This window comes from Somniosus microcephalus, chromosome 1, assembly GCF_052327205.1.
Source record: "Somniosus microcephalus isolate GS21.2 chromosome 1, FLI_Smic_1.0, whole genome shotgun sequence".
NCBI classification, from domain to species: Eukaryota; Metazoa; Chordata; class Chondrichthyes; order Squaliformes; family Somniosidae; genus Somniosus; species Somniosus microcephalus.
Window position 1 is genome coordinate 430,697,053 of NC_140987.1, and position 25,887 is coordinate 430,722,939.

The 25,887-nt window shown below is 46.9% G+C and overlaps 1 protein-coding gene across 1 annotated transcript; it reads left to right on the plus strand.

The window, feature by feature from the left end:
- The first annotated feature begins 786 nt into the window (after positions 1 to 786).
- Positions 787 to 24,577, plus strand: cnpy3 (canopy FGF signaling regulator 3). Its single transcript, XM_086000631.1, has 7 exons — positions 787 to 878; positions 994 to 1,107; positions 5,764 to 5,887; positions 11,747 to 11,843; positions 15,162 to 15,284; positions 18,925 to 19,042; positions 20,615 to 24,577. The coding sequence occupies exons 2-7, from the start codon at positions 1,005 to 1,007 to the stop codon at positions 20,863 to 20,865; spliced, it is 816 nt and encodes a 271-aa protein (XP_085856757.1). The 5' UTR covers positions 787 to 878; positions 994 to 1,004; the 3' UTR covers positions 20,866 to 24,577.
- The last annotated feature ends 1,310 nt before the right edge of the window (positions 24,578 to 25,887 follow it).

Genomic DNA, 25,887 nt, shown 5'->3' on the forward strand with positions numbered 1-25,887 from the left:
GCTAAGAGGGGTGAGTTAGATGGGGAGGAGATTGGCAAGGTTAGCCCCCAGTGGGCGGGAAGGCCGGCGAGAGAGTACGATGGGACAGTTGGGGTTGCTGCTCGTAAGGAGGTAGCAATGAGTGCCTCGATGGGCCCTTCATAGGATGCCAAGAGAGGCACACAGGGAAGCTGTAGACTTATCTAAGAGGGAGTCAAGCCTGGGACGGCGGCAGGAGAGTAGGAAGGTCGAAGAGTAATGAAGGATTGGGGTAGGGATTTGGGAGGGCAGAGTATCTGAGAGAGGAGCGATGAAAGAAGGCATGAAGACAGGAGAGTGCGGTCAGGGAGGGATAGAGAGAAAAGGAAAATGGGGAGAAAAAAGTGGAACAATAGCTCGGGTCCGGAGCGGCAGCCAAAGTGCGCACGTGAATAGACACAGGGGAAAGCTCAGGTTATATAGCTCTGACATGCTCTGATCTGACCTTATCGAAGGCCTTTTGAAAAATCAAATATATTACATCTACTGTATTACCGTTAGGAATGGGATTGGAGCGAAAACTTATTTATGATAACCTATATCCTGGGCGCCAGCACTTCCTCCTCTTGAAATGCAAGAATCTATAAACATTCGCTCTTTCTATATAAAAGTGAGAAACAAACGCGTAAGGTAGCAAATACTGCAAAAATCGTGTGGTGTTATAACCAGGGCTCGTATATGTGTGTAATATATTTCTTGGCTCAACATTCTCCAACCCGCTCCACACATTCTGCAAGAGTGTGCTCGGCTCTGCGCGTGCTCCGTAAGAGAGTTGCCATGATTGGTCGGGACGGACACGGCGGACGCGGGGATTGGTCGGTTCGAGGAGGAAGTGGATACAATGTGACCGTGGGGGCCGGGTGAGTGTCAATTTCTCAGCCAGCCTGCGTTTTAGTAAAAAATAAATTTAAATTAAAAAAACACTGGATATTTTTGTAACTTTTATTGTTATATGTTTTTTTCCCCACATTAAAGATCCCAGCACTATGCTGATCGTGGCTAGGCTGATTTCAGTCCTCCTCTTGCTCTCTGGGCCAGTCTGGGGCGACGATGATTCCGAATGGGTGAAACTCCCCAATCGATGCGAAGGTTTGTGTCCCAGTTCTTGTTGCACTCTTGACAGCTGCACTTGTTACACACGCACTTGGCCTTCTGTCGTTTCATTCTGTTTTCAGAGTCAATATTCACGTCGCTGGTACTCTCCGGACAATGCATAATAATGTTTTTAATCGGGAATTATTACTATTAATACGGAAAGAAAACTCTTGCTGTTTTTAATTAAACAAACCAAAATTATGGAAATACTCAGCATCTGTGGCGAGAGAAACCGAGTTAACGTTTCGGGCAGATGACCTTTCATCGTTCATTGTGTTGTTTATAACGTATTTCGTGATTTCTTTAACAAATCGACAAGGAGGGATCGATTTCGAATTGTTCGAAGGCTACTTCCCCTTTCGGCTCCATAATTTTTATTAATGTGAATTGCAGCTTGGTTTGGTTATTGTGCCTAATGTGCATTAGATACAATAGACCCGTCTCGCTGGACTTCCAGTGCTTATATGCTTTCGTGTAAAGCATTCAGATTCCAGTTCAAGTTTAAAAAAAAAAATACTATTGGGCAGCGCTGATTTACTGAAAAAAGAGAAACTGCTTATTCCGAGCAGCTTTCAGATTACTGTAGTACTGCAGGCACTGCTGCTTTATCCACTTTATGATATTCCTCGTTGGGATCTTTTAGACTGAAATCATTTTGGCCAAAGGAATAATGTTTGAAACGTGCACGATTCAAAATATACAAAGTCAACAGAGTTAATGGCTCCATTATTTAGTGTTTAGTCATTCAATATTTAGTAAATCTTTGAGTATAGAGGTAACACCTTTTGTGGGACTATGGTGCCTAGTTTTTGGTATTTTAAAGTGCCCCTTCAGTGAGGTTGGCTTGTCCTGGAACAGCCTGTCCTGAACACTCTGATCAATATCTGCCATGTTCCTGGGTGTTGAAGGTCTGTTGTAGAGTGAACTTTTCAACATTGATTTTGCATATTTTTTAATACAATATTTGGATTTTAGTTAGACATCATATCAATTTAATTTTGGTGTCCGCACAACCTGACTGTATGATTGCAAATTCCTCTGTTTACAACCATGGTGTTTTCTACCTAAGACCCTGTCCCTTTAAGAGCTCTTGCCTGTGGCTTGTGAGGTGATTGTGTATTCAGGTTTGCATGATGATTGGAGGGTATTTTGTCTCATCCTAACACAGTAACGTCAGTTATTGATCCACTGGTACTGGAAAATGGAATATTTCCCATTTTAGATGCCAAGAATCATTACTCCTTGACAGTTAGATTCAATGTAGAGACCCTCTGCCCCAATAGTACACCTTATATACCATAACCTCAGAGGATGCACTCTTCCATTTCCCACTATGTTGGAATTCCTGGTCTCATGATCAGTCAGGAATTCTCTCCTGAAACACAGAGCCTCGTCCCAAAATGAAGCAGAATCGCCAAGCAGGAGCTGCAGCCAAGACCAGTAGTACATCAAGAAGGTGGTGTGTGTATGTGAATTGGCGTTGGAGAGGGAGCGCCACTGTGACGAAGAGATTAGAAGGAAAGACTGCCTCTGTGAAAGGGTGGCGAGTGACTGTTGAGATAGCTTTTGGGAAAGTGATGGCCTGGCTGGCCTGTTAAATATGGATAAATCCAAATGCCACTTATTTTTTTCGGTCAAGCACAATTTTTAATGTAACGATTCAAAATTTTCTACGGACTCCCGTGGATTCCCCCAAAAATAAATAAACCATTGTGCACAAGGGGACACCACCGGGGTACCGTGGCTGCAGTGCGTACTACCTACAGATGCACTGCAGCAACTCGCCAAGGCTTTTCGGCAGCACCTCAAACCCATGATTTCCACCAACTAGAAGGACAAGGGCAGAAGGTGCATGGGAACACCATCACCTACAGGTTTCCCCTCCAAGTCACACACCATCCTGACTTCGACATATATCGCCATTCCTTCATTGGCGCTGGGTCAGAATCCTAGAATTGCTTACCAAACAGCACTGTGGGAGCACCTTCACCACATGGACTGCAGCGGCAGCTCACCACCAACAACTTTTTGAGGGCAACTAGGGATGCGCAATAAATGCTGGCCCTGCCAGTGACCCCGGCATCCAGAGAATGAGTAAAATAATAAGTGTGCACAATTTGGCATTTATTTACCCTGATTCCTGGTGCATGGGACTCTACAGCACAAGTAGCTTATAATTCAACACAAATCGACAGTCTTGCTCAAACCAGAAGGATACTGACATGGGAAATTGAAATGTCACAATGGTATGGAAGTGATCAATCCTCTAAAGTACATTGATTTGAGAGTCCAAGGATCTTTATTTTCCACCAAACCTGTATAGTATCTGATCGGAAAGGGCTTGATGTCTTAACCCCTCCATGGCCACACCTCTCCCTATCTCTGTAACCTCTTACAGCTGCCCTCCAAACCTCCTGATCCTGGCTTCTTGTACATCCCCTCCATCCCTTTGCCCTACCAGTGGTCCCACCCATTCTATTATCTCCTTTGACTCGGTGTCATTTTTTTGATTATGCGTCTTTGAAGTATGTCTTGAGAGTATGTTTACTCTCTCTGTTTATAGGCGCTATATAATGAAAGTTGTTGTTGATAACACACGGTGTGAAAAATGGGGAAAAAAAGGTTCCATTCCCCAGCATGGACATCCCTCGCCAAATATTCAACAAGTTTTAATAGAAATCAATTACTCTCCAATCCTTTTGACCAGGATAGATATGCGTATTTCAGCATGTTGCTGCAACTATTAGGTTGACCCAATCCAGTGAAATAACTGTGCTATGTTGGAAGCACTACCCCTTTTGTGGTCTGTGATGGGCACACTGAGTATATGGTTCTCTGACCACTCGTTCACACACTGTCCCTCTCGTTAGTGTTTTAGTTGAATTTACTGATTGCTGTTCAACAGCTAGAAACAAAACAGCCGTGTGCAAATGACTAGCCTTATTTCTTATTGTTACTTACAACAGCGCATTCTGATTCAGTTTGTTTCAATTGTTCCTCTTTCTGAACAAAAGTAGAAGTGAGAGACAGTGTTGCCATTTTTCTTTCATTTGTTTCTCTATCAAGAAACAGTCACAACCAATTTTATTCATTGACTGAGATGCAAACCAAAGATGGGTTCTGCTTTCTTAAACTTGTGGGGAATTTTATTTCAAATTAACTAAATTGTCAGTCTTACCAAGATGGCTGGCGTAGTAAATTGAAATATTAAACTGGTGCCATAGATGGTGCCCTTTTGAGGTTGGAATTGTGGCAGGGCGTTAGGGAAAATTTGAGGAAGCCTGGCTCTGCACATAACTGCGGTATATGTACCAGAGAGCACTTCATGCTGACAGCGGATGCCTGAGAAAAGAAAGTGTGGCAAATACCAGCACCAACATCCCTCACTTTGAGCACAAACACTCACAAAAATACACTGCTATCACTGTATTACTACGAAACCAAATCGCTGGTCAACATTTGATGCTCCAGCAAAATTTGAAAGAGAAAGATAGGTTAGTGTTTCAGGTGGGACACCTCGTGAGAACTGGCAGACTCGTGCTGGAGAAGCAAACTTCCAGGAATGGCCAATGTAAGTGAGGACTTGACCAAGTTGGCAAGAGGGGAGGAGAAAACAACAGAAATCGAAAGGTGTTGTTAATGACAGATTTAATGGCTTATTAACAGATTTGGCCTCGGGTGACTGTCTGTGTGGAGTTTGCACATTCTCCCCGTGTTTGCGTGGGTTTTCTCCGGGTGCTCCGGTTTCCTCCCACAGTCCAAAGATGTGCGGGTTAGGTTGATTGGCCATGATAAAAAAAAAAAATTTTTAAAATTGGCCCTTAGTGTTAGGGGGGATTAAATACGTGGGGTTACGGGGTTACGGGGATAGGGCTTGGGTGGGATGGCTGTCGGTGTAGGGACCGGGTGCTAGGGTTTGGATGATCAGCCATGATCTCGTTGAATGGCGGAGCAGGCTCGAAGGGCCGAATGGCCTACTCCTGCTCCTATCTTCTATGTTTCTATTTCCACCAGCTGTCGCTTTACAAAAGTAGTTAGGAGATTTGAACACTTGAATCTACAGGAAACTCTTTGGTATCCGGCACCAACGGGACCGGCGTGGTGCCGGTTTATCAAAAAGTCCGGATTACAGAGAGGTTTAGTTAAAAGGTACGAGAGCTCCGTACACAGCAACAAATCCAGGCTTCCCTGTTGCTTAGCAACATGTGCAGGAACTCTGGCCACAGACCAAGCGTCCCTGTTGCTTAGCAACAAGTGCACGAACCCCAGTTACAGAGCCACAGATCCAGGAACGGCCACTAATATGAAGTAAAACTTACCTGAACCTACTCCTGAATTTTGCCGGTTAACAGAGATTTCCGGTTATTTAGGTGCCGGTAAATCGAGAGTTTCCTGTACTGTGCAATATTTAGAACATTGTTTTCTGTTTTATTTCAAAATTACAGCATTCATGTTTTTCTTTTTATGCCATGTATAATATGCTGCTTAACAGACAACTATCTTTGGTTAAATTACAGAGTTTTGGGAGCTCAGATTATCGGGACAAAAATGTAGTGTACAATGTTCCTTCTCTGGCTTGATAACGAAATCGGCATTTTGAATTATTCTTCCTTTTTGATATCTATTTCTATCTTTTTTTTTGCTCCTTAGTTTGCAAGTACCTTGCTGTGGAATTGAAATTGGCTTTTGATGAAACAGGAAAAACCAATGAGGTGATTGATACCAAATACGGCTTTCTGGAAGGAAAGGGGTCGAAAATAAAATACAGGCACTCGTAAGCAAATTCCTGCAAGTTCACTTATTTTTGCAAGGGACACTGATATTTATACTTTAAATAATTTTTTCCTCTTATTTTATTTTTCTTTCTGGACCCTGGCCAAAAAAAAATGGGATAATCTGCTCGTAGGCCTCTTCAGAAGACATTCTGAACCGCTGTTAGCAAACACTGGAAAAGAGATGGTTGAGAGGTGATGATTGCTGTTTTTAGGCTTCTAAAGCACGAAATAATGTAGACCATGACAAGCTATTTCACCTTGTCCAGAACAGTAGGACTAGAGGACACGGACTGTGCTTGTAGGGGCTAAATTCAAAATTAAGGTGGAAAAATAATGAAAAAGAAGCAGGAGACAATGGAGAGAGTGAAGAGGGTTATGATGGGGAATTGAATACATGGTTGAAGAAAATAATTCTGAGCAGATATTTGAAAGCAGGGAGGGAGGTTGAAAGAGTTAGGGAGGTACTTGCAAATGATAGCAATGTGGTGGTTGAATGAGCATCCATTAATGGTGGATGTTAGAGATTGGAGGACAAGGAGTACAGTGATATCAGCAGAGTAAGGTACGTGTGGGCAGGTAAGACTGGAGGAGATCTCCATGGTAGGGTGGAGCGAGACCATGGAGAGATTTGAAAGCGAGGATGAAAATTTTGATGTTCATTGGCTGCGACACGGGGATTTAGTGAAACTTGGAGATGGTCGGGACAATGGGAGTGTGAGGACATGAGCTACTGCTTTGTGGATTGATTGTAACTTGTGACAGGTTGAGGCATTAGACCGACTAGGAGAGTGCTGTAGGGGGTGGGGGTTTGAGCCTCAAGGGCCTGAAGGCCTGGACTAGGGGTTTGGCAACAGTGGGGGAGGGGTAAGTGTGCAGGTGGGCTGTTTTGTGCAGGTGGAAGAAAGCAGTTTTGATAATGGTGCAGATGTGGGGGATGGAAGCTTCGTTTGGATCAAGCAGTATGCCAATGTTTCGCACCTCATGTCTTAGCCTGAGATGGTTCCTTGGGGGGGAGGAGGGTTGATGGAGGCGAGGCCAGTGATTACTGGCAGGAGTTGAAGAGGATGAGCTTCAGTTTTGCCTGCATTAAGCTGGATGAAATTTAGGCTTATCCAGGTCTCAATGATGGACAGGCAGTTGAAGAGTGTAGCAACAGCCTTTGAATGATGGAGGAGCTGGAGCTTTGTGGAAATTGGCTCAATGCTTTGTACGATATTGTCAAAGAGTAGCTTGTAAATGATGAAGAGGAATGGATGGAGCTCTGGGAATTGGCCAGGTGGGCAGAGAAAAACCTGTTGCTTACCTCACCAAAAACTAACCTTTAATTGACCTCAAGAATTATGTCAATTAGGCTTTGTGGCCTTAAAAGGGCCAGGCCACTTTAAACACAATACTAAAACACCACACCATTGTGGCATTTTGCTTGGAACAAAACAAAAGATCTAGGCCTAGAAATTCGGTTGTTAGCGCCAGCGGTTAGTGCCTAAAGAGACCGAGAATTGGGGCGTTACCCAATGTTGGGGCGGGCGCAATGAAGATAGCGACAACTCCCATATTGACTATAGATTTGACGCCTGCGCTAAGTGTTTGCGCGCGCCCGCGTGCGCAAGCAGATCATGACGTCATTTCAGTGTGCAACGCCTTTTAGGTGCCCCTGACCGGATATTGGGTGGCGCCCGGAACCTGTACGCCTAGCGCTATTAGTGACAGTTCGAAGGAACGTTAGCAGGCCCTTCTCGTAGTCGGGGGGCGCTATTTAAAGGGGACAGCTCTAGTATAAAAGCTGCAGCCACTTGGCCTGTTCATTGCGATCGTTGGTGGAGAGAGTTGGTGAGCTACTGTGGAGCAGAGTTTTTGGAATTTAGCATTAGAGTACTTGGGACCTTCAAACCTGCCCGGAGCAGTTGGAGCACTAGACCTAACAGCCTTTTGACCAACTGGCATCGGAATGGGAGCTGCTTTGGAGGGCGATGGCCTCATGGCCGAACACTGTGAAGGGGCAGAGAGACGGCGGGAGAGAGGGCTGGGATTGGCCAGAAGGAGGAGGGGCAATGGAGGTTGGCCAATCCGAGGGTATGCTGCGAGGGTCTTTAGGCAGCAGGTGTCATACCTTGACATGTCGGAGGAACAGTGTGTGCGAAGGCTCCGATTCGGGAGGGACGTTGTTACTGAGCTGTGCCACCTGCTTGCTGAGGATCTGCAGCCGCGTCTACGGTGCAGGACCTCTCTGTCGGTGGCCGTTAAACTGACTGTTGCCCTCAATTTTTATGCCACCGGATCCTTTCAGTGAGCCATTGGGGACATCGCGAATATCTCTCAGTTTGCAGTCCACTGTTGCATCTGGCAAGTTACAGCTGCCCTTTATAGGCGAAGGCGTCAATTCATCACCTTCCCTCTGACCCTGGAGAAGCAGGCGGAGCGCGTGCAGGGCTTCGCTGCTATTGCGGACTTCCCCATGGTGCAGGGGGCGATTGACTGTACACACGTGGCTTTGAGGGCGCCATTCCAGAATCCTGAGGACTTCCGCAACCGCAAGGGGTTCCACTCCCTCAACGTGCAGCTGGTCTGTGACTACCGCCAAATCATCATGGCAGTCAACGCCCAATTCCCAGGGAGCAGCCACGATGCCTTTATCCTGCGGCAGACCTCAGTTTGTGACCTTTTTGAGGGGCCGGCTCGACCACGAGGCTGGCTTATTGGGGACAAGGGCTATCCTCTCTGCCCATGGCTGATGACACCACTCCGTGTGGCCGCCACCCCAGCAGAAGAGCTGTTCAACAGCAGCCATCAGGCGACCAGGAACATTGTAGAGCACACTATTGGTGTGCTCAAACAGCGTTTACGATGTCTGGACCATTCGGGGGGAGCCCTGCAGTACTCGCCGGAGCAAGTGGGTCACATCGTCGTCGTCGTCTGCTGCATGCTCCTCAACTTGGCGATTTGACACACCCAGCCAATTCCAGCTGTTCCTCAACGACCAGCAGAGCAGGCGGATGAGGAGGAGGAGGAGGAGGAGGAAGAGCAGGCGGAGGAGGAGGAGGACGATGTAAGGGCTCCTGAAAGTGGAAGGGCCATCCGTCAGAGGCTCATCAAGACTCGTTTCGAGGCCCCTCTGGCGGAATGATGGGTGTCTTTACTCCTGCGCACTTTGGATGTTTGAAAGCCTCTGAAGGCCAGCATCACTGTAATTAGTCACGTGTACCATAGCACATTAAAACTTTTCTTTATTATCACAAAAGCCTTTCATTACAGCAAAACAACGTCATGTCAACAGAAACCATAACTAACAAAATAACAGTTAACTCTTCGGCAAAGCCGCAAAACTCAACAAACCATTTCCAACAATTACAACAGGTGAGGGTGTCCTTGAATTTGGCCAAAGAAACATCTCAGCACCTCCCTCTACTGCTGGCCCCTTGATGGAGAACGACTTCTCTTTCACGGTCGGCCCCTTCCCTCCCTGCTGCTCCTACGTAATTGAACCCCAGTGGCGGGGTCAAGGCTGGGGGACGCCTGCTGACTGTGTGGAAGTGCAGAAGCCCCTGAGGGACGGCCTGGCCGACCTCTGGGCTTGGAGGGTGCGGACGCAGGATGCTTGATCTGAGCATGGCTGGAAGCAGTGTGCCCTGCAGGTGGTGGCAGCTGCACTGCAGATGTACCAGCGCTGGCATGTGCAATGGTCACCTGCCGAGAGAGGACACCTGCACCATGGTCGGACGACACACTGGCTCTCTGAGAGGACCGGCTCGGCTCATCCGCCACAATCGCATGCTCCACTGATTCCTGGCCTTGTATGGGACTGGAAGGGCCCGGGGTGATCCTAGCTGATGCAGATAGGGTGGCTGCAGTGAGAGTTCGCGTTGCCTCAATCTGGGTGTGGATGAGGCCGGCAAGCGACTGCGTGGCAGCAGTGAGGACCTGTGGCAGGTGCCGGTGCTTTGGAGAAGCCCTGGACAGTTCTTTCCATTGCTTCGGACAAGGCCGGTGCCGACCGTTCCACTGCCTCGGACAAGCCCTGGACCGACCTTTCCAGGGATTGTCTGAAGCCCTGAACAGTCCTTTCCACAGCGGCCTCGAAGCCCTGGACAGTCCTCTCCATTGTTGCCCCGAAGCCCTGGAGAGTCCTCTCCATTGTTGCCCCGAAGTCCAACACACTCTTTGCCAGTGTATCTATTGACTGAGGCATCCTCCCCACTGCAGCCATCAGCTCAGTGTGCCTGAGCCGGGCCTGGGTGCTCATTTCAGCCAGGCGACGCACCTCCTCTGCACTCTGTGCAGCAGTCATCACTACCTGCCTTGCCCTCCGGGGAGACGATGGCCGAACTTGCCTACCCTCCTTGCGTTGCTGCATGCCGCTTGTTCTGGCAACTGGCTCATCCTCAGAGCCCCCCCGCCCCCCCTCCAGGGAACTACTATCCCCAGTCTGCAGATGTGTATGCTCCCCTGAGATTGGAGCGGATGCTCCGGCTTCCTCCTGATCCTCGCCTCCGGAGGCACTGGCACTGGCAGCTTCAGGGCGTTGAGCCCGAGTTGGTGATGAATCATCTGAAAGCAGGGAGGTGGAAGAGTGGCTTTAGCAAAAGGACAGGTTGGCAGAAAGGCATGCCAGATTGCGGCAAGGCTCTGACATGGCTGCACACTGAGGAAGCATGCTGGCGGGGGGACCAAGTGGAAGGAAACAGCTGGAGAAGGTGAGAGCCTTACCCTCGCTGTCGGAAATGGGGTCGGCAGATGCAGTGGTAACAGGACCACACAGACATCCTCCAAGAATTTGGTGCACTCTCTCCTCGAGATCCGTGAGAGTGACGACTTGTGGAGGCCCGCCACCGGTTCGACGCTGGTCCTTTCGCATTGCCGCCAGCTTGGACTGCAGGGGAAAGAAGGGGAAGCTCTAACATGATGCCTTGAGAGATCATCGCATGCCCCCCATGGTGCAAGAGCCCTTACATGTGGCCTTGAGTGAAATGTCCATGTGTGTGCCCAGAAAGGGCCATGGGTGCTTGCTGACAGATGGCCATTGGGGCATCATGGTAACGGTGCTCGAAGTCAGGTGCAGATGGAGGGAATCAGAAGTTTGCATAAACAACACTCACCCTAATGACCCGAGTGAGGTCGTTGAATTTCTTCCTGCACTGAACAGGGGTCCTGGTCGCCATGCTGCTGGAGTTGACCCTCAGAGAAACCTCCCTCCAAGATCGCCGGTAAGCCTTTTGATTCGGCCTCTTGCCATTGTCAGGATACAGAACATCTCGACGGCGCTCCACTGCGGACACCAACTCCTCCAGAGCCTCAGTGCTGAAGAGCTCTGCTCTCTGTCTCACCTTCTCCATCCTGACCAAGTTTTTTGCGCCAGAGAAGGGCGAGCGCTGATTCTGAGGCCTACAGGGCGTTGAGTGTGGCAGCTCAGGCTGACTGACCCACCCCTTTAAGAGCCATCCGGCGCCTGGAAGTCTCGTGGTTTCCGGTAATTGAGATCACCTGCGCTGCGCCCGTCCGCGCCGATATTGGGTAGCGCCTGAACTTTTGCGCCTTAGGAGCCCCGTGCAACGTCTGAATTCGCGCCTCAATCCCCTTTGGGGGCGATGCAACCCAATATCGCGCCAGGCAGCAATAAGTTTCGTCTGGCTATAAACTTTGCGCAGCGCCAGTTCTAACGCCTCAAGCGGGGCTATACCCAATTTCTAGGCCCTAGTCTTAGAAACAGAAATCTTGATTACTCTGCCTGACCACAGGAAAGAGCTAAATATAGATTTGGAATAGCAACTGGTTAAAACCATCAAGCCAGAATCCGAAAATAAAATGAAGGATATGACTCCAGTATGACAAAGGTTTTCTTGTTAACTTTTTTTCTCTCAAAGTGACATTCGGTTGATTGAAGTAACAGAAAACATTTGCAACCGGCTGTTGGAATATAACCTACACAAGGAGCGAACTGGGAGTAATCGCTTTGCAAAGGTAAGCACTGATGAGCTGCCTTTCGGTGGGGGGTGGAGGAAGCAGTTTTATTCTGGATTTTGCTGGTGCCGGCTGTCATGGTGGACGATGCACTTGTGTGTTTGATGGATATTGGCGTCCGCATTGAAGGATCATTGCTTGTGGCAAAGTGACTGCAAATTTATTAAGTGACGGCTCACAATTGACTTTTTCCTTGTTCTTGGGATGGGAGTGACACTGCTGAAAGCGCATTTATTGCCCATTCCTAGTTGCCTTGAGAAGCTGCTGGTGAGCTTCTCCTTGAGCAACTGCAGTTTTTATGCTGGTTTTGCTCCCTGCGGTGGTGTTAGGTAGGGAATATCAGGATTTTGACCTAGCAACAGTCAAGGACATATGTGTTCAGGTTAGGATGGTGTGTGACTTGGAGGAAAACTTGGAGGTGATGGTGTTCCCATGACCTTGTACAGAGCTGGGAGGTGCTGTCAAAGTAAATTTGGTGAGTTGCTGCATGTGCATCCTGCAGATACTGCATACATTAAGGACTTTTTAAAGGAAGGTGACCATGTGTACCCGTTTTCCGGGGACAGTTCCAGATGAGGTACGGTGTCCCCGGGCAAACCGAGTCCCCGGTTACACGTGTCCTTCCTGGGCGCCGCCCTGTCAATTACGCCCACCGTGAGCGCCAACTGGTCGGGAGGGCAATGGCGGTGGAAGGGGCTGGTCTATTGGTTAGCGTCTACATCAGTCGAGCACCGAGGGGTGGGCACAGTTCATAGACACCACTTTTATGGCGCGCAATAATATCCTCTTGGCACTCTGCCAAGAATACTGCTGACATGCAAAGGATCATATCTCCATCCAGATTCTTAGTTCAAGATAGTTTAAAGGATCTTGATTTCCTGTATCCTCAAATTGAATTAATTCTTATATTCCGCCCTACCCCCCCCCCCCCTCAAGAATCTTGGCTCCATCCCATAGTTTATACATGTTGGATCTGGTCATTTAGGCCCATATTCCCCAGAAGCCCATCCCATCATTACCATAACAACACAAATAGTGAAATAGTTTTGGTGTCTTTGGTTAATTTGCTATGTTTGGAATCCAGACAAGACAGTGGCACACAACAGCAAGAGACACAATACACACATTTTCTTAGGAAGTGGCATCATTGTCAAGATAGATTACGTCCTGGATTGTTTAGGCTTTTTTTCTTCTCACACACAGCTGAGAAATCCTATCAGAAATCAACGAAAGTATTAAAATCTCCAGGTGGGAAATGGTTGTGATATTCAGGAATTAACGTTCTGTTTTGACTAGTCAATCCCTCTAAGCAAAAGCTTACCTAAAGTGGCTTCACCTCCAGATCTTGGCACTGAAAGTCGATCCTGGGGTGCTTGCACATAGTGGACGATGTGGGTATAGAAACATAGAAGATAGGAGCAGGAGTAGGCCATTCGGCCCCTCGAGCCTGCTCCGGCATTCAATGCGATCATGGCTGATCATCCAAATTCAGTACCCTGTTCCTGCCTTCTCTCCATATCCCTTGATCCCTTTAGCCTTAAGAAATATATCAACTCCTTCTTGAATATATTTAATGAATTGGCCTCTACTGCCGCCTTTGGTAGAGAATTCCACAGGTTTAAAGAAGGCAGTAGAGGCCAATTCATTAAATATATTCAAGAAGGAGTTATACTTCATCGCGCAGTGTGCATGATCATGTCACCAGTGCGACGCATGCACATTTTGGGATACACTAGGACCAGGAGAATTCATACGTTGGAAAGGTCCGAATCGGGCAGAAATCATTTCTACCAATGCACCAACCTGGAAATATCCAGGAATGTAGTGGTGTAAATTGGTGAATAAACAATGTTAAAGTTTTCTATACATACTGCAGCCACAGTGAACTGGTGGTGGAGGGGCTGGACAATGAGCCCTGTGGTAGGGGCACAGATTGGGGAAATAAAGTATCTGTCATCAGCTCATTCTTTCCAATTCCCTTATAACTATGGAACTCCAATCCCCCCACTCTCTCCCGTCATGCTACAATCTATAAGCTTTTCAGATCCAAGCTTGGTGATATCTAATCCCTCCTTGGATTATCTCATGGTCTCTCCTACTTGTTTCAGCCTTGCTAATGTCTTAATGAAAAGCTTTGATCCTTCATTTGGACTCTTCAATTATTTTAAAAAAAAGAACTACTCACAGTAGCCTAGATTTCTGATTGGTATTTTAATGCTGGTGAATTCTAATTCTTGTGAATCTAAATTTAATATTCTTAAATGTTCCTACCACACCAAGGCAAGTATAAAATTGTGCATTCATTTTGCATTCTTCAAGTGTGACCATGCCCTGCCTCTTTCCTTATGCTGTGGCCTCTGAATTATTTAAATATTTTCTCCTTCACTCTATGCCTTCGAGCTCTCCTTCCCACTTCCTGTGCCGCCTCCCTTCTCCTGCTGCCAGAAAGCAACACTGCTCACTGCTGCTCGCACTCTTCACACAGATTCACAAATTCATTGCCGATGAGGGCGGTCATTCGGCCCATTAGGCTAATGCTTCCATAGAATCCTATGGTTTAGCTTGCCCCCTCCCTACACTAGCTGCCCAGCCTAGTATCTTAACTACCAGAATTATTCCAGAACTTTGCCTCCATTACGTGACCCAGAAGGGCATTGGGCATTCTAGAGGGCGTTGCTTTTTCAGTGAAGAATTGCTGACTGACATCAGTGCCGAACCTGGCTTTTACCTAGGTCCCCCTGTCCTGTGGTTATGATTTAACTTGAAATAGTGCCTATAGGTTTATATCTTCTATTCCACGTAGTATCCTATTTACATATAGAAGGTCTCCTCGCATTCACCTCCCTTTAAGGCTGAAAAGCCAGAGGCCTTGCACCATTTGACAGGTTCAGGGGTCACTATCAGGTGATGGTGAAACTGTCGCAGTTTGCATCATGTTCTTAAATTGATCCATTATTACTAGAGAATTGAAGCACACACATGAGAAAGCAGCTAGTCAATTGGCCAGGAAGCTCAGTAACTTTATGTCGGAATGCTATCTGGATGTGTAGAGCGCCCAGTAATGTAAAGTCTTGACTTTATCCCCTACACTAAAGATCCCCTTAATATGGGGAAACAGTGAAAGGCTGAAGACCAATAAACTGCTTTGTGCTATTAGGAGAAGATGGCTGTGCGATCAGCGTGATGAGTGAGGCGCCATAAAAAAAGCAATAAGCCAGAGGCAATAGTGAAATGTAACTCTTTTTAAAATCATCACGGAGAAGTAGTATCATCATGTGCAGAGTCATTAATGCTTTATTTTATTTCTTTCCAACCCAGGGAATGAGTGAGACGTTCCAGACTCTCCATGGCCTTGTTCATAAAGGTGTAAAAGTGGTGATGGACATCCCCTATGAGCTGTGGAACGAGACATCGGCTGAGGTCTCTGACATGAAGAAGCAGGTATGCGCAGAGGAGCTGATCGACAACTTGCGGGGGGGGGGGCGGGGGTGCGTGGGGTTGAAGATGGGGACTGCTTTACAAAGCAAAATAATAGCACAAAAGATAATGGCCTGGAGTTTCCGCTCGATTATGCTGTTTTATTTCTGTGCAACGCGCCTGAAATCAGCGTAACTGACGCAAAAGAACGCAGAATTTTAAGCGCAAATTGTGTTCAGCGCAACTCGAGTTTTCGCGAACTTTTGCGCTAGTTTTAGAAACGTGCTAGAAGACCCCCCCCCCACACACACACACACAACTGGCCACACCCCCATATCAAATGAATCGTGGCAGATTTTGAGTTCGGCGATATGCAAATGAGTTTGGGGTCGGAAAAAAAACACTTTTCAAAACGGGCACAATTTGCGCTGGAATCGCCGATTGTGCCCAAAGTGGAACCTCAACCCCAATTACGTTTCCCACTTCCCTTGGTTGTTCCATTGTAAATGCACTGCCCAGTATGGAACCGGACCACAGAGACCAGCAACGTTCTAGGTTTGATGTCTGGTCTGGGCTCAGTGAGCCTGAATGACAGTTGAGGTGCTACATTTCTGTGTCCTTGAGGTCAGGTCGGGAGAAACCAGCCAGGATTCCTGTCCCTGACAGCTATCCGGAGATCGCTCCTGGAAGTGGGTGTGTTTTGATGTCCTAGGTTGTGATGTCCTTTGAAGTTGGACAGGCTTTTGGCATTCACTGCCTAGGCTCATGCATGAAAAATGGACACTTAATAAAGGTACTGGAGGGTGGTTAGCACCACTGGACTGTATCCCAGCCTGAGTTAGTGCCTTCAGGAGAGGAGGAAAGAAAATTAAGGGACAAAAATATTTTTATTCCTTTGATTTTGGGCCCCATCTGCCAATACACTACATAGTGACCAAGATCTCTGCACACGTGGTGGCAACAATGTATATAAAACACATATGAATTGGTTTAAAGGTACATATTCCTCTGCATTCCAAAATTAAATAAAGCTGTTTTATATTAAAACAATTGGATTTTAATTTTGGAAAAATATACGCAAAGTTTACTCAACCAAATTTATTTACATTTTTTTTTGGGGGGGGGGGTGGTGGTCACTGAGTCACTGAGGACCAGGCTTTGCCCCTAAGGGAATGACGGGGGGAGTGAGGGAGAAGGAGTGCCAGGAGGCAGCCAGCCATGCCCCCGGGTAGAGGAGCACTGGAGGGAGGTGGCGCAACATGTGGGACAGGACCTCTTTCACACTCGCCCTTGGAACTCATTTGCTGCTGTTGAGCACTGCTGTATGATATTAGTAAGTTGAAATATAACCCTACTGCCATTGACCAACAAATTACAAGAGAGGACCAAGATACCAGTAGTTTAAGAAAAAATCTTTTTGGGATTAGGTGGCAATTCAGATAAATATACTTTCCCTTTAAGCAGTGAAACTGTGTTGGTGCTTGTCTAACTCCAAGTAAGTGCTCTCTCTTTTATGGCAGTGTGTATTTGCAACACCAGATTTCTGATTGGTCCCCTTGGAAGACAAGACACACCCAGCAGTTTGTCTGGAATGTATAATTAGATCCTGCCTGCTTGAGTAATCAAGTACTTTGCAATGTGTAATTTAATCAATTCATTCTGACTGCCGGGTTCCAGAGCTCACAGTATTGCTTTCAGAGGACGGACAGGGCTCACCCCCGTGGGTTAGGACCGTCTCCCCTCGCCGCCCCCCCCCGCAACAAGTTCCTGACGCCGAAACAAATTCCTGACCTGCCCGTCATCCCCTGAATTCCTGACCTTCTCCCCTCCCCACAAGTTCGTGACCTTCTATCCCCCCAAGATGATCCTGACCTTCTCCCCCCACAACCCAACAAGTTCCCAACCTTCTTTGCCCCATCTATCGGGGGGTGGGGGGGGATTGTTTGTGGCACGGATTGTTAACAGGTTTATTGGGTATGAAGTGAATAGTGACTGGATTTCGTCCAGTCCAATGATGTCACTTGCCGCACATGCACCGGGCTTTCCGAGAAATCAACCAGGTCTAGGGACAGGAGAGGGAGAACGTGGTGCGGGTGTAAAGGGGGTGGGGTTGGAAGAACGTGATCCATGTCTAACAGGGGTGGGTGGGGGTAGAGAATGTGATCTGTCTTCCCATCTGGATCACGTTCTCGCACTGACCCACCCCCACCTTTTAGACCTGGATCGCGTTCTTACCCCATCCCCACTGTTCTCTTCATGCCCTTCCCTTCACCCCTACCCCTGAGTTCCTGAACGTCTCTCCCCCGAGAGCTCCTGACCTCCTCTTCCACCTCCGAGCTCCCCTCCTCTCCTGCTTTGGCCCCCACTCCTAATTCCCACACCCCTCAATCCCCTCTCCTCCCTCATCCACTCTCCTCTCTCCCCCCTTCACATTCCTCTCTCTCTCCCCCCTCCAATCCCCTCTCCTCTCTCCCCCCCTTTGATCCCCTCTCCTCTCTCTCCCTCTTCGATCCTCTCCTCTCTCCCCCTTCGATCCCCTCTCCTCCCCCCCGTCGGCCCTCTCCTCTCTCCCCTTCGATCCTCTCCTCTCTCCCCTTCGATCCTCTCCTCTCTCCCCCCGTCGGCCCTCTCTCTCCCCCCGTCGGCCCTCTCTCTCCCCCCGTCGGCCCTCTCTCTCCCCCCCCGTCGGCCCTCTCTCTCCCCCCCGTCGGCCCTCTCCCCCCCGTCGGCCCTCTCTCTCCCCCCCGTCGGCCCTCTCTCTCCCCCTGTCGGCCCTCTCTCTCCCCCTGTCGGCCCTCTCTCTCCCCCTGTCGGCCCTCTCTCTCCCCCCCCGTCGGCCCTCTCTCTCCCCCCCGTCGGCCCTCTCTCTCCCCCCCGTCGGCCCTCTCTCTCCCCCCCGTCGGCCCTCTCTCTCCCCCCCGTCGGCCCTCTCTCTCCCCCCGTCGGCCCTCTCTCTCCCCCCTCCGATCCCCTCTCTCCCCCCCCTCCGATCCCCTCTCTCTCCCCCCTTCGATCCCCTCTCCCCCCTTCGATCCCTCTCCTCTCTCTCCCCCCTTCGATCCCCTCTCCTCTCCCCCCTTCGATCCCCTCTCCTCTCTCTCCCCCCTTTGATCCCCCTCCTCTCTCTCCTCCCTCGATCCCCTCTCCTCTCTCCCTTCGATCTCCTCTCCTCTCTCCCCCCTTTGATCCTCTCCTCTCTCCCCCCTTCAATCCCCTCTCCTCCCTTCGATTTTCTCCCCCTTCGATCCCCTCTCCTCTCTCCCCCTTTGATTATCCTCTCCTCTCTCCCCCTTCGATTCTCCTCTCCTCTCTCCCCCTTCGATTCTCCTCTCCTCTCTCCCCCTTCGATTCTCCTCTCCTCTCTTCCCCCTTTCAGTTCCTTCACCTCCCCCTTCAATCCCCTCTTCCGATCCTCGATCCTCTCTTCCCCCCTTCGGTCCCCTCTCCTATCTTCCTCCCCACCCCCCCCCCCCCCAACATCTGATCCCTTGACCCTCCCTGCACGGAGCCGAGGGAAGCATGGCGGTGCAGGCCGCAGCCGCCACACCGTTTGGCACTGCCCATGCGCAACCGGATCGAGTGCGGAAACGCAGTGCCAAACGGGCGCGCATGCGCAGTGTCAAAAATGCGTTGCAAATAATCACACTGCTCTTTTATACCCCAGTGTGATGTGATGGTGGAAAAGTATGAGGATGTTATTGAGGACTGGTATAAAAATCATCAGGAGGAAGACCTCACCATGTTCCTCTGTGAACGGCACGTGCTGAGGGCCCACGAGACAGGTATAAACCTTTCTAAAACATAAAAGCCTTGGAGACATGCATTGCATTTACGCTGCTTTAATTTTTACTGCAGACAGACATCCCTGGGAAGACTGCAGCCACAGTAACCCTGTGAAAGAGTTTAAGAAATAAATTCCCTCATGTCTCTCAGAAATGCCTTGGGATGTTTTATCTCTTAAAGATGCTACATAAGTGCAAGTTGTAGTTGCAGTAATAGATGCTATCTGTCAGTTCTCCTTTGGTGTCTTGAGTTGAAAGAGGCAGCAAACTTATAATCCCCAAGGGAACCTTAGTTTACTAGCTCTTCTTGTTCTAACCAAGTGGAAGGCTCCATGGGTAACTTTAGCCTCACAGACTGAAATCTGTTCCTCTAAGCTGGTGGTGAATGGGTACGTATGGAATCACAGAATGGTATAGCACAGGAGGCCATTCAGCCCATCGAGTCTACGCCGGCTCTCTCTCGAAGAGCAATCCAGTTAGTCCCACTCCCCGGCTCTTTCCCTATATCGCAGCAATTTTTTCTCCTTCAAGTATTTATCCAATTCCCTTTTTGAAGTTTACTATTGAATCTGTAACCACCACCCTATCAGACAGTGCATTCCAAATCTTAACCACTCGCTGCATAAAAAAGATTTTCCTCATGTCGCCGCTGGTTCTTTTGCCAATCACCTTAAATCTCTACCCTCTGGTTATCGACCCTCCAGCCATTGGAAACAGTTTCTCTTTATTTACTCTATCTAAGCCCTTCATAATTTTAAACACCTCTATCAAATCTCCTCTTAGCCTTCTCTGCTCTAAGGAGAACAACCCCAGCTCCTCCAGTCATCCCTGGAGCCATTCTAGTAAATCTCTTCTGTACCCTCTCCAAAGCCTTCACGTCTTTCCTAAAAGTGTGGTGCCCAGAATTGGACACACTACTCCAGTTGGGGCTGAACTAGTGTTTTATTTAGGTTTAGCATTACTCTTTAGCCTTTTGTACTCTATGCCTCTATTTATAAAGCCCAGGATCCCATATGCTTTATTAACTGCTTTGTTAACCTGTCCTGCCACCTTCAAAGGTGTGCACACAGACACCCCCACGTCTCTCTGTTCTTGCACCCCTTTAAAATTGTACCATTTAGCTTGTATTGCCTCTCCTCATTCCTCCTACCAAAATGTATCACCTCACACTTTTCTGCGTTGAATTTCATCCATGTGTCCACCCACTCCATGTACTGTCCAAATGTACTGTTAATTTCTTGACAATGCATTATCATGACGGACCATCAGGTGATGGGAAGGGGATTGTTGTTTTTACGTGGAGCTGGTCTCGAGCCTGCATGTGGTGTTTTTTTTTAGCATATTCCTGATGTTGAAGGAGGATGGCCTTCATCACTGGGAATGGAGACGAACGGCATGTCATATCTGTTGGGAGTGCACAACTGAAGCCATTGCATTTTTGCAGCGTAGCAATGAAGTTCAGCATCATTCGTCCTTTATGCCATGTGTATTACAGGAAACAAAAGTAATTTGCCAAAGGTTCCTGCACAAAGGTGAATCTGTAATGAATGCACTAATCTGAATCTATTTCAGAATGTTTGAGTGAACATTGGAATGGCCAGAAGGGGGACCCTGCAGCGATCGACGAGGAGAAGAAGAAAAAGAAAAAAAAGAAGAAAAATAAGGATAAAGAGGGTAAGGAAGGGAATAGAAAGAAAGAGAAAAAAGGAAAGAAGAAAAAGAAACAAGAGGACAGTGACCAAGAAGGGGAAAAAAGCATGTCGTCAGATGATGAGCAAACCCAACGGAAATCACCTACTTCCCACAGACGTGATGAACTGTAAAGACTGAAGGACTAGGCAGGAAGCATTGTTTCAGAACAGTGTGTTAAAGAGCATTGCTGGTAAATGGACAGCAATCTGAACCCTATGGACCTTTTTCTTAATATGAGTTTAAATAGCTTTAAATTAATCACAGATACATTGACAACAAAATGGTCACTTATTTGATTGTTGGTTTGTCTATTTATACATCATGATCCACTGCATTTTCTTCCGTCCCTTCCTATCTCAGAGTGGCATAGACAAAACACAGACTGCGTCCTCTGTTCTGTTGCTTGTTATTGTTGACATTTTATGCTTGAATGCCCCTATCCTGGCTTCTTTGTTGAGGATAATTTTTACTGGTGTTTTAGAGATCACATTCTACAAACTCATTTGTCTTTCCATGAAAATGGAAAACCCGTGTTTTATGTGTAGGAACAGGAAAATTAATCTGTATCACGCCTCTTGTAGTTTAGCTAAAGTGGATGGGAATTCATAATTGGTTGAGTTAATTTTTGTGTCAGGAAATGGTGCCGCTGCGTTGTTTTGAGGTAGATGATGTGTCCTGACATTCCTAAATAGAATGTCATGAAGCGTCACGGGTACTCGAAAGCAAATCCAATAATTTCTAATCCATCCAAAAAACCAAGGAGAGGCCCAGAATGAAGAAACGCACTAAAAAGCTGAAGTAGAAAATCACTTTACAGCTTTTCAAGGTTACTGGTTTTCCATTTCAGGAAAACCGAAGGAATCGTGAAATGCGTCTCCCAAAACAAATCTCAAAATACCATCTAACAAAAAATAGAAGTCCACTTGTTTCGTTCCTACAAGCGAATGGTTCTGAATGTCGGGAATAGCAGCCCCATTGTATACCATAGGCAAAGTCACGGGTTTTCCATTTTCATGGAAAGACAAATGAGTTTGTAGAATGTGATCTCTAAAACACCAGTAAAAATCATGGAATCCCACGTATTTAAAAAACGAATTTGACTTATTAAATCACCTTAAATCAATGGCCTTCGAGCTTTTATATTGATCTACATGGCTTGTGTAGAATTTGAATTCTGTACAGATGACAAAAGCAATTCTTTCACATACTACATAAAAGTGACTGATATAACTGTGAGCATGGCAACCAAATAAGTGTGTGCAGTCAGCTAATTGGATTTTAAAAAAAATCTAAAACCCCTTTCTGCCATATAGTGCAAAACCACATGATAAAACCCAGCAGGAACTTTTAGAAAAACCTTCATTGTTTTCAAGTCGCCATTTCAAGGCAATAATGTGGTCTTGGGGTTTGGGTGACCTGAATAAACCGATCCAGTCTCATTCATGTGGCTTGTGAATTTATCCAAATTGCCAGGGACAGACAGACACGCACAGATGCTTATAAATAACCTGCATCATTCATTCAGTGAAATAAAGGTCCCTAGACTTGCAGTAGTCTGGCATGTAATAGATATAGTTGCCTGGATTCTAGATTCTGGGAATTTTCCACTCATCTCTGCTAGTGACTTTTGTAAATCAGTAACTACTTGTGCTGTTACTGCTCCTTACAGTGGAAACCACTAATCATTTGGGAGGTGGTATGGAAATTCACAACATATATCTACCCAAATATAGATACACAAACCTCTGGGAAAAGTAATTTTTTATATATTTGTTAAAATCCTAATTATATCCTTCCATATGCCTGTTGCATGTGGCTTTTATGCTCATTCTGATTGACTGCTTGTAAAACAATTTCACAGTATCAGAATAATTTAAAGCTACTTAAAGACTGGTCCTTAAGTATTTTTCTGGACTTCTTTGAAAATTGTCCAGTTTAACTGTTCTTATTCAAATGCCAGGAATGCTCATTATTGGCAGCAGGAATTAGTCGAAGCGGGTCTCGTATTACTCCTTGGCAGAGCGCTGCAAACTCCTGGAGCAGGATGCGTGTTTGCGTTCACAAGTATACCAACAGGGACCGGTTCCTTACAGAAGACTGGTGCTTTACACCACCTTCTCCGCCCTGCACTCCTTCTCAAACACGCGAGGAAAGTGGGTGGGCAGACTACCCCAGGCCACGGCCGTGAACTCCCCAAGAGCCCAGTGGCAGAGGCTTGGGGGAAGGTCACCTGTGTGATCTCTCAGTCGGGGAATAAATCTATGCTATGAGGGGAACCGGGAGTGTGGTTGCTTTTATTCTAATGGAGGCAAATAAAGAATTGAGGGGAAGTGCAGAATGAAACCCTTCATCAGAACTCTTTCCGAAGCTGGCTGACCTGCTGCATATTTCTAGTTTTTATTTGATTTCCTGCATTCATTGTTTTTAAACCTGGACACTCAATAGGATGCAGGTTGTGTTACATCCATGTATTTAATTTGCAAACACCCGTGTGTGTGTGCCCTAAATTTTACTTCATGCTCGCATTTCCAGCTGGAATATTCCTTATGTACCTTTTGTTTAATGAATGAATTTCTTACTATTGAATCAACTGGGCAAAAGTCAACTTCACCCAACCCCCCACCCCCCGCTCTCCAGGGCAAAACCCAACCCCTCTCCCTCCCCCTCCCCCTCCCCAGGGCAAAACCCAACCCCTCCCCCTCCCCCTCCCCAGGGCAAAACCCAACCCCTCCCCAGGGCAAAACCTAACCTCTCCTGCTCCCCAGCATAGACCCTTTGCACCCAACCTCTTCCTAAATTGAGATTTTTTTTTCAAAGCATGGATTATAATGCTGTACTTAGCACATGGGGCAGATTGCTGGTAGAACTAAATTCCAGCTGAAAGTAGGTGATCCACTTGTTCTCTGGCCTGGTGTTGGATTGGAATATTGAGACTCTGTGGCCTGGTGTTGGATTGGAATATTGAGACTCTGTGGCCTGGTGTTGGATTGGAATATTGAGACTCTCTGGCCTGGTGTTGGATTGGAATATTGAGACTCTCTGGCCTGGTGTTGGATTGGAATATTGAGACTCTGTGGCCTGGTGTTGGATTGGAATATTGAGACTCTGTGGCCTGGTGTTGGATTGGAATATTGAGACTCTCTGGCCTGGTGTTGGATTGGAATATTGAGACTCTGTGGCCTGGTGTTGGATTGGAATATTGAGACCTGCGATTCTCTGAAATGAATTCAGGCAGTTTCAACCCAGTTCACAAAGATGCAAGGCCATAGTATTAATTCAGCACTGACTCGCAATCTCAGCCAGATGAATAAAAAATTTCTCACACGTGCACTAGGGAGAGTCTTCTGAGGTTAGGGCACATTGTTGGGACAGAGAATACCTCATTATGCGCACAAAAATTCACAAAATTGTTTTTACAAAAAACACAGCCCAAAGTCACAAGTTGATTCACTTACTCTACCGTCCCATTTATATCACCAGCTGGCATATTCATCCTCCCCAAAAGTAAAATTAGGCATTACTTCCAGACTCTGTTATAGCTTTTCTGGCTTCTTGGCTGCTGCAATATTAAATTCCATCTTTGAACTGATCCCTATCTAAACATCTGAGTCTTTGATGGATATCAGATTTTAAATTTCCTGTTTGTATAAATTATCCAGATAATACATCTCACTTATTTTCCATGCAGGTCATCGCTAACTCTTTTCATTATCTTAAATGATTTGTATCAATTCAGAATGATAAAGCACCAGCTTGTGATAAGACTGTATTTGAGAAATAGTTGGGAGGGAATGACAGCTCTTCCTTCTGGTGGCAAATAAAACAAAATAGTAATGTTCCCCATCTGGTAGAGTCTGGGTCCTTTTTCAAATTATAGCATCCTTCATATACTGTAGCAGCAGAGGGAATGTCTGCATCGTGATGCATAACTAGACTGACCAGTTGGTCTTTTCCTGTCCAACATTTTGCACCTTGGCTGTGGTGAAACAACGTGCTGAGAGCCCATAAAAATTTCAATCCTGATATCATGATGGGTGGCAACTAATGTATCCTCTGGCTCTTGCCTTGTATGTGCCCCAGGAACCTCCTTCATAAAACCAGTTCATTTTTGACTTGCTGTTAATCTCTACCAGCTTTGCCCAAGATTCCCAAACCAACAGCACTGGGGCTGATTGGGAGAGAGCATGGTGTGTGAAGGATACTATCATATGAAGGCCTGACAATGGAGGTATTCTTATTCTCCTTTGTCATTCTGCAGTCTTTGTAGGAACTATGCCAAAGTATACCAACTTAGGAGGAGGCCCTGCTCCAAACCCTGCTACCAAAACCGATCTGCCAAAAACACTGTCCTGGTGAATATCAAAGTTAAACAGCAATGAGGTGACCTCCATGCAGCTGCCTCAGACCTAAAAATCAGTCTCAGAAAAGTTGAATAACCTTTAGATGGTATATGCCGTTTATTACTGTATTCCTAAGTTCTTATCATATGACACCTATAACTGTCAGAACTTCATAAAGTCCTGAGCTCCCTTAACATAAACTCAAGGTGCTCTTTGCATCGATTATACTGAAATCATAGTAATTACGCAGGAAGTAGCCATCTGGCACATCACACCTGTGCTATTGCTAGCTCTAACTGGAGCTATCAGCTTACATTTTGAATAGGTGTGCATTTCACATCTACCTGGTTTGAAATGGGTGCTATATGCTGTCAATTTTATTGATGTTTATTTGCATCATTATGCATAGCTTGAGGTGCAGATTTGATGCATTCAGTAAGCACAGTAGCAGTGGGAATGGAAAACTGCATACAAGGGAAATTTAAAGGGATGCGGACAATTAAAAGGTATCAGAAGAGCCGCACAATTTTTTTTACAGCCTTAGGAAATGCTCAGCAGGCATTTCAAACCCTTGGCAGCCTTTCCCAAAGCTGAAGGAAGAAAAGGGTGAGAACTGACCGGCAAAAATGAAGGGAAAGGAAACCCAAGGTGCAGGCATGAATCTGCAGGCCAGTGATAGTGCAGCCCAGCTCCGTTACTCTGGTTTGATGACTGCTGAAATGGAGATGGTGCAGTACAAGATGGCTGTGAGGACAGTGGCACCGGTTTGCTACTCCACAGCCTCATCTCCATAGGTCAGTATTGCAGCATGCC

What these genes read in the sequence shown, in the direction of transcription:
- cnpy3 (XM_086000631.1), top strand. Translation starts at nt 1,005, where the DNA reads ATGCTGATCGTGGCTAGGCTGATTTCAGTCCTCCTCTTGCTCTCTGGG. An exon ending in ACTCCCCAATCGATGCGAAG is followed by an intron (nt 1,108 to 5,763) that starts GTTTGTGTCCCA and finishes TTTGCTCCTTAG; the next exon opens with TTTGCAAGTACCTTGCTGTG. An exon ending in AAAATAAAATACAGGCACTC is followed by an intron (nt 5,888 to 11,746) that starts GTAAGCAAATTC and finishes TTTCTCTCAAAG; the next exon opens with TGACATTCGGTTGATTGAAG.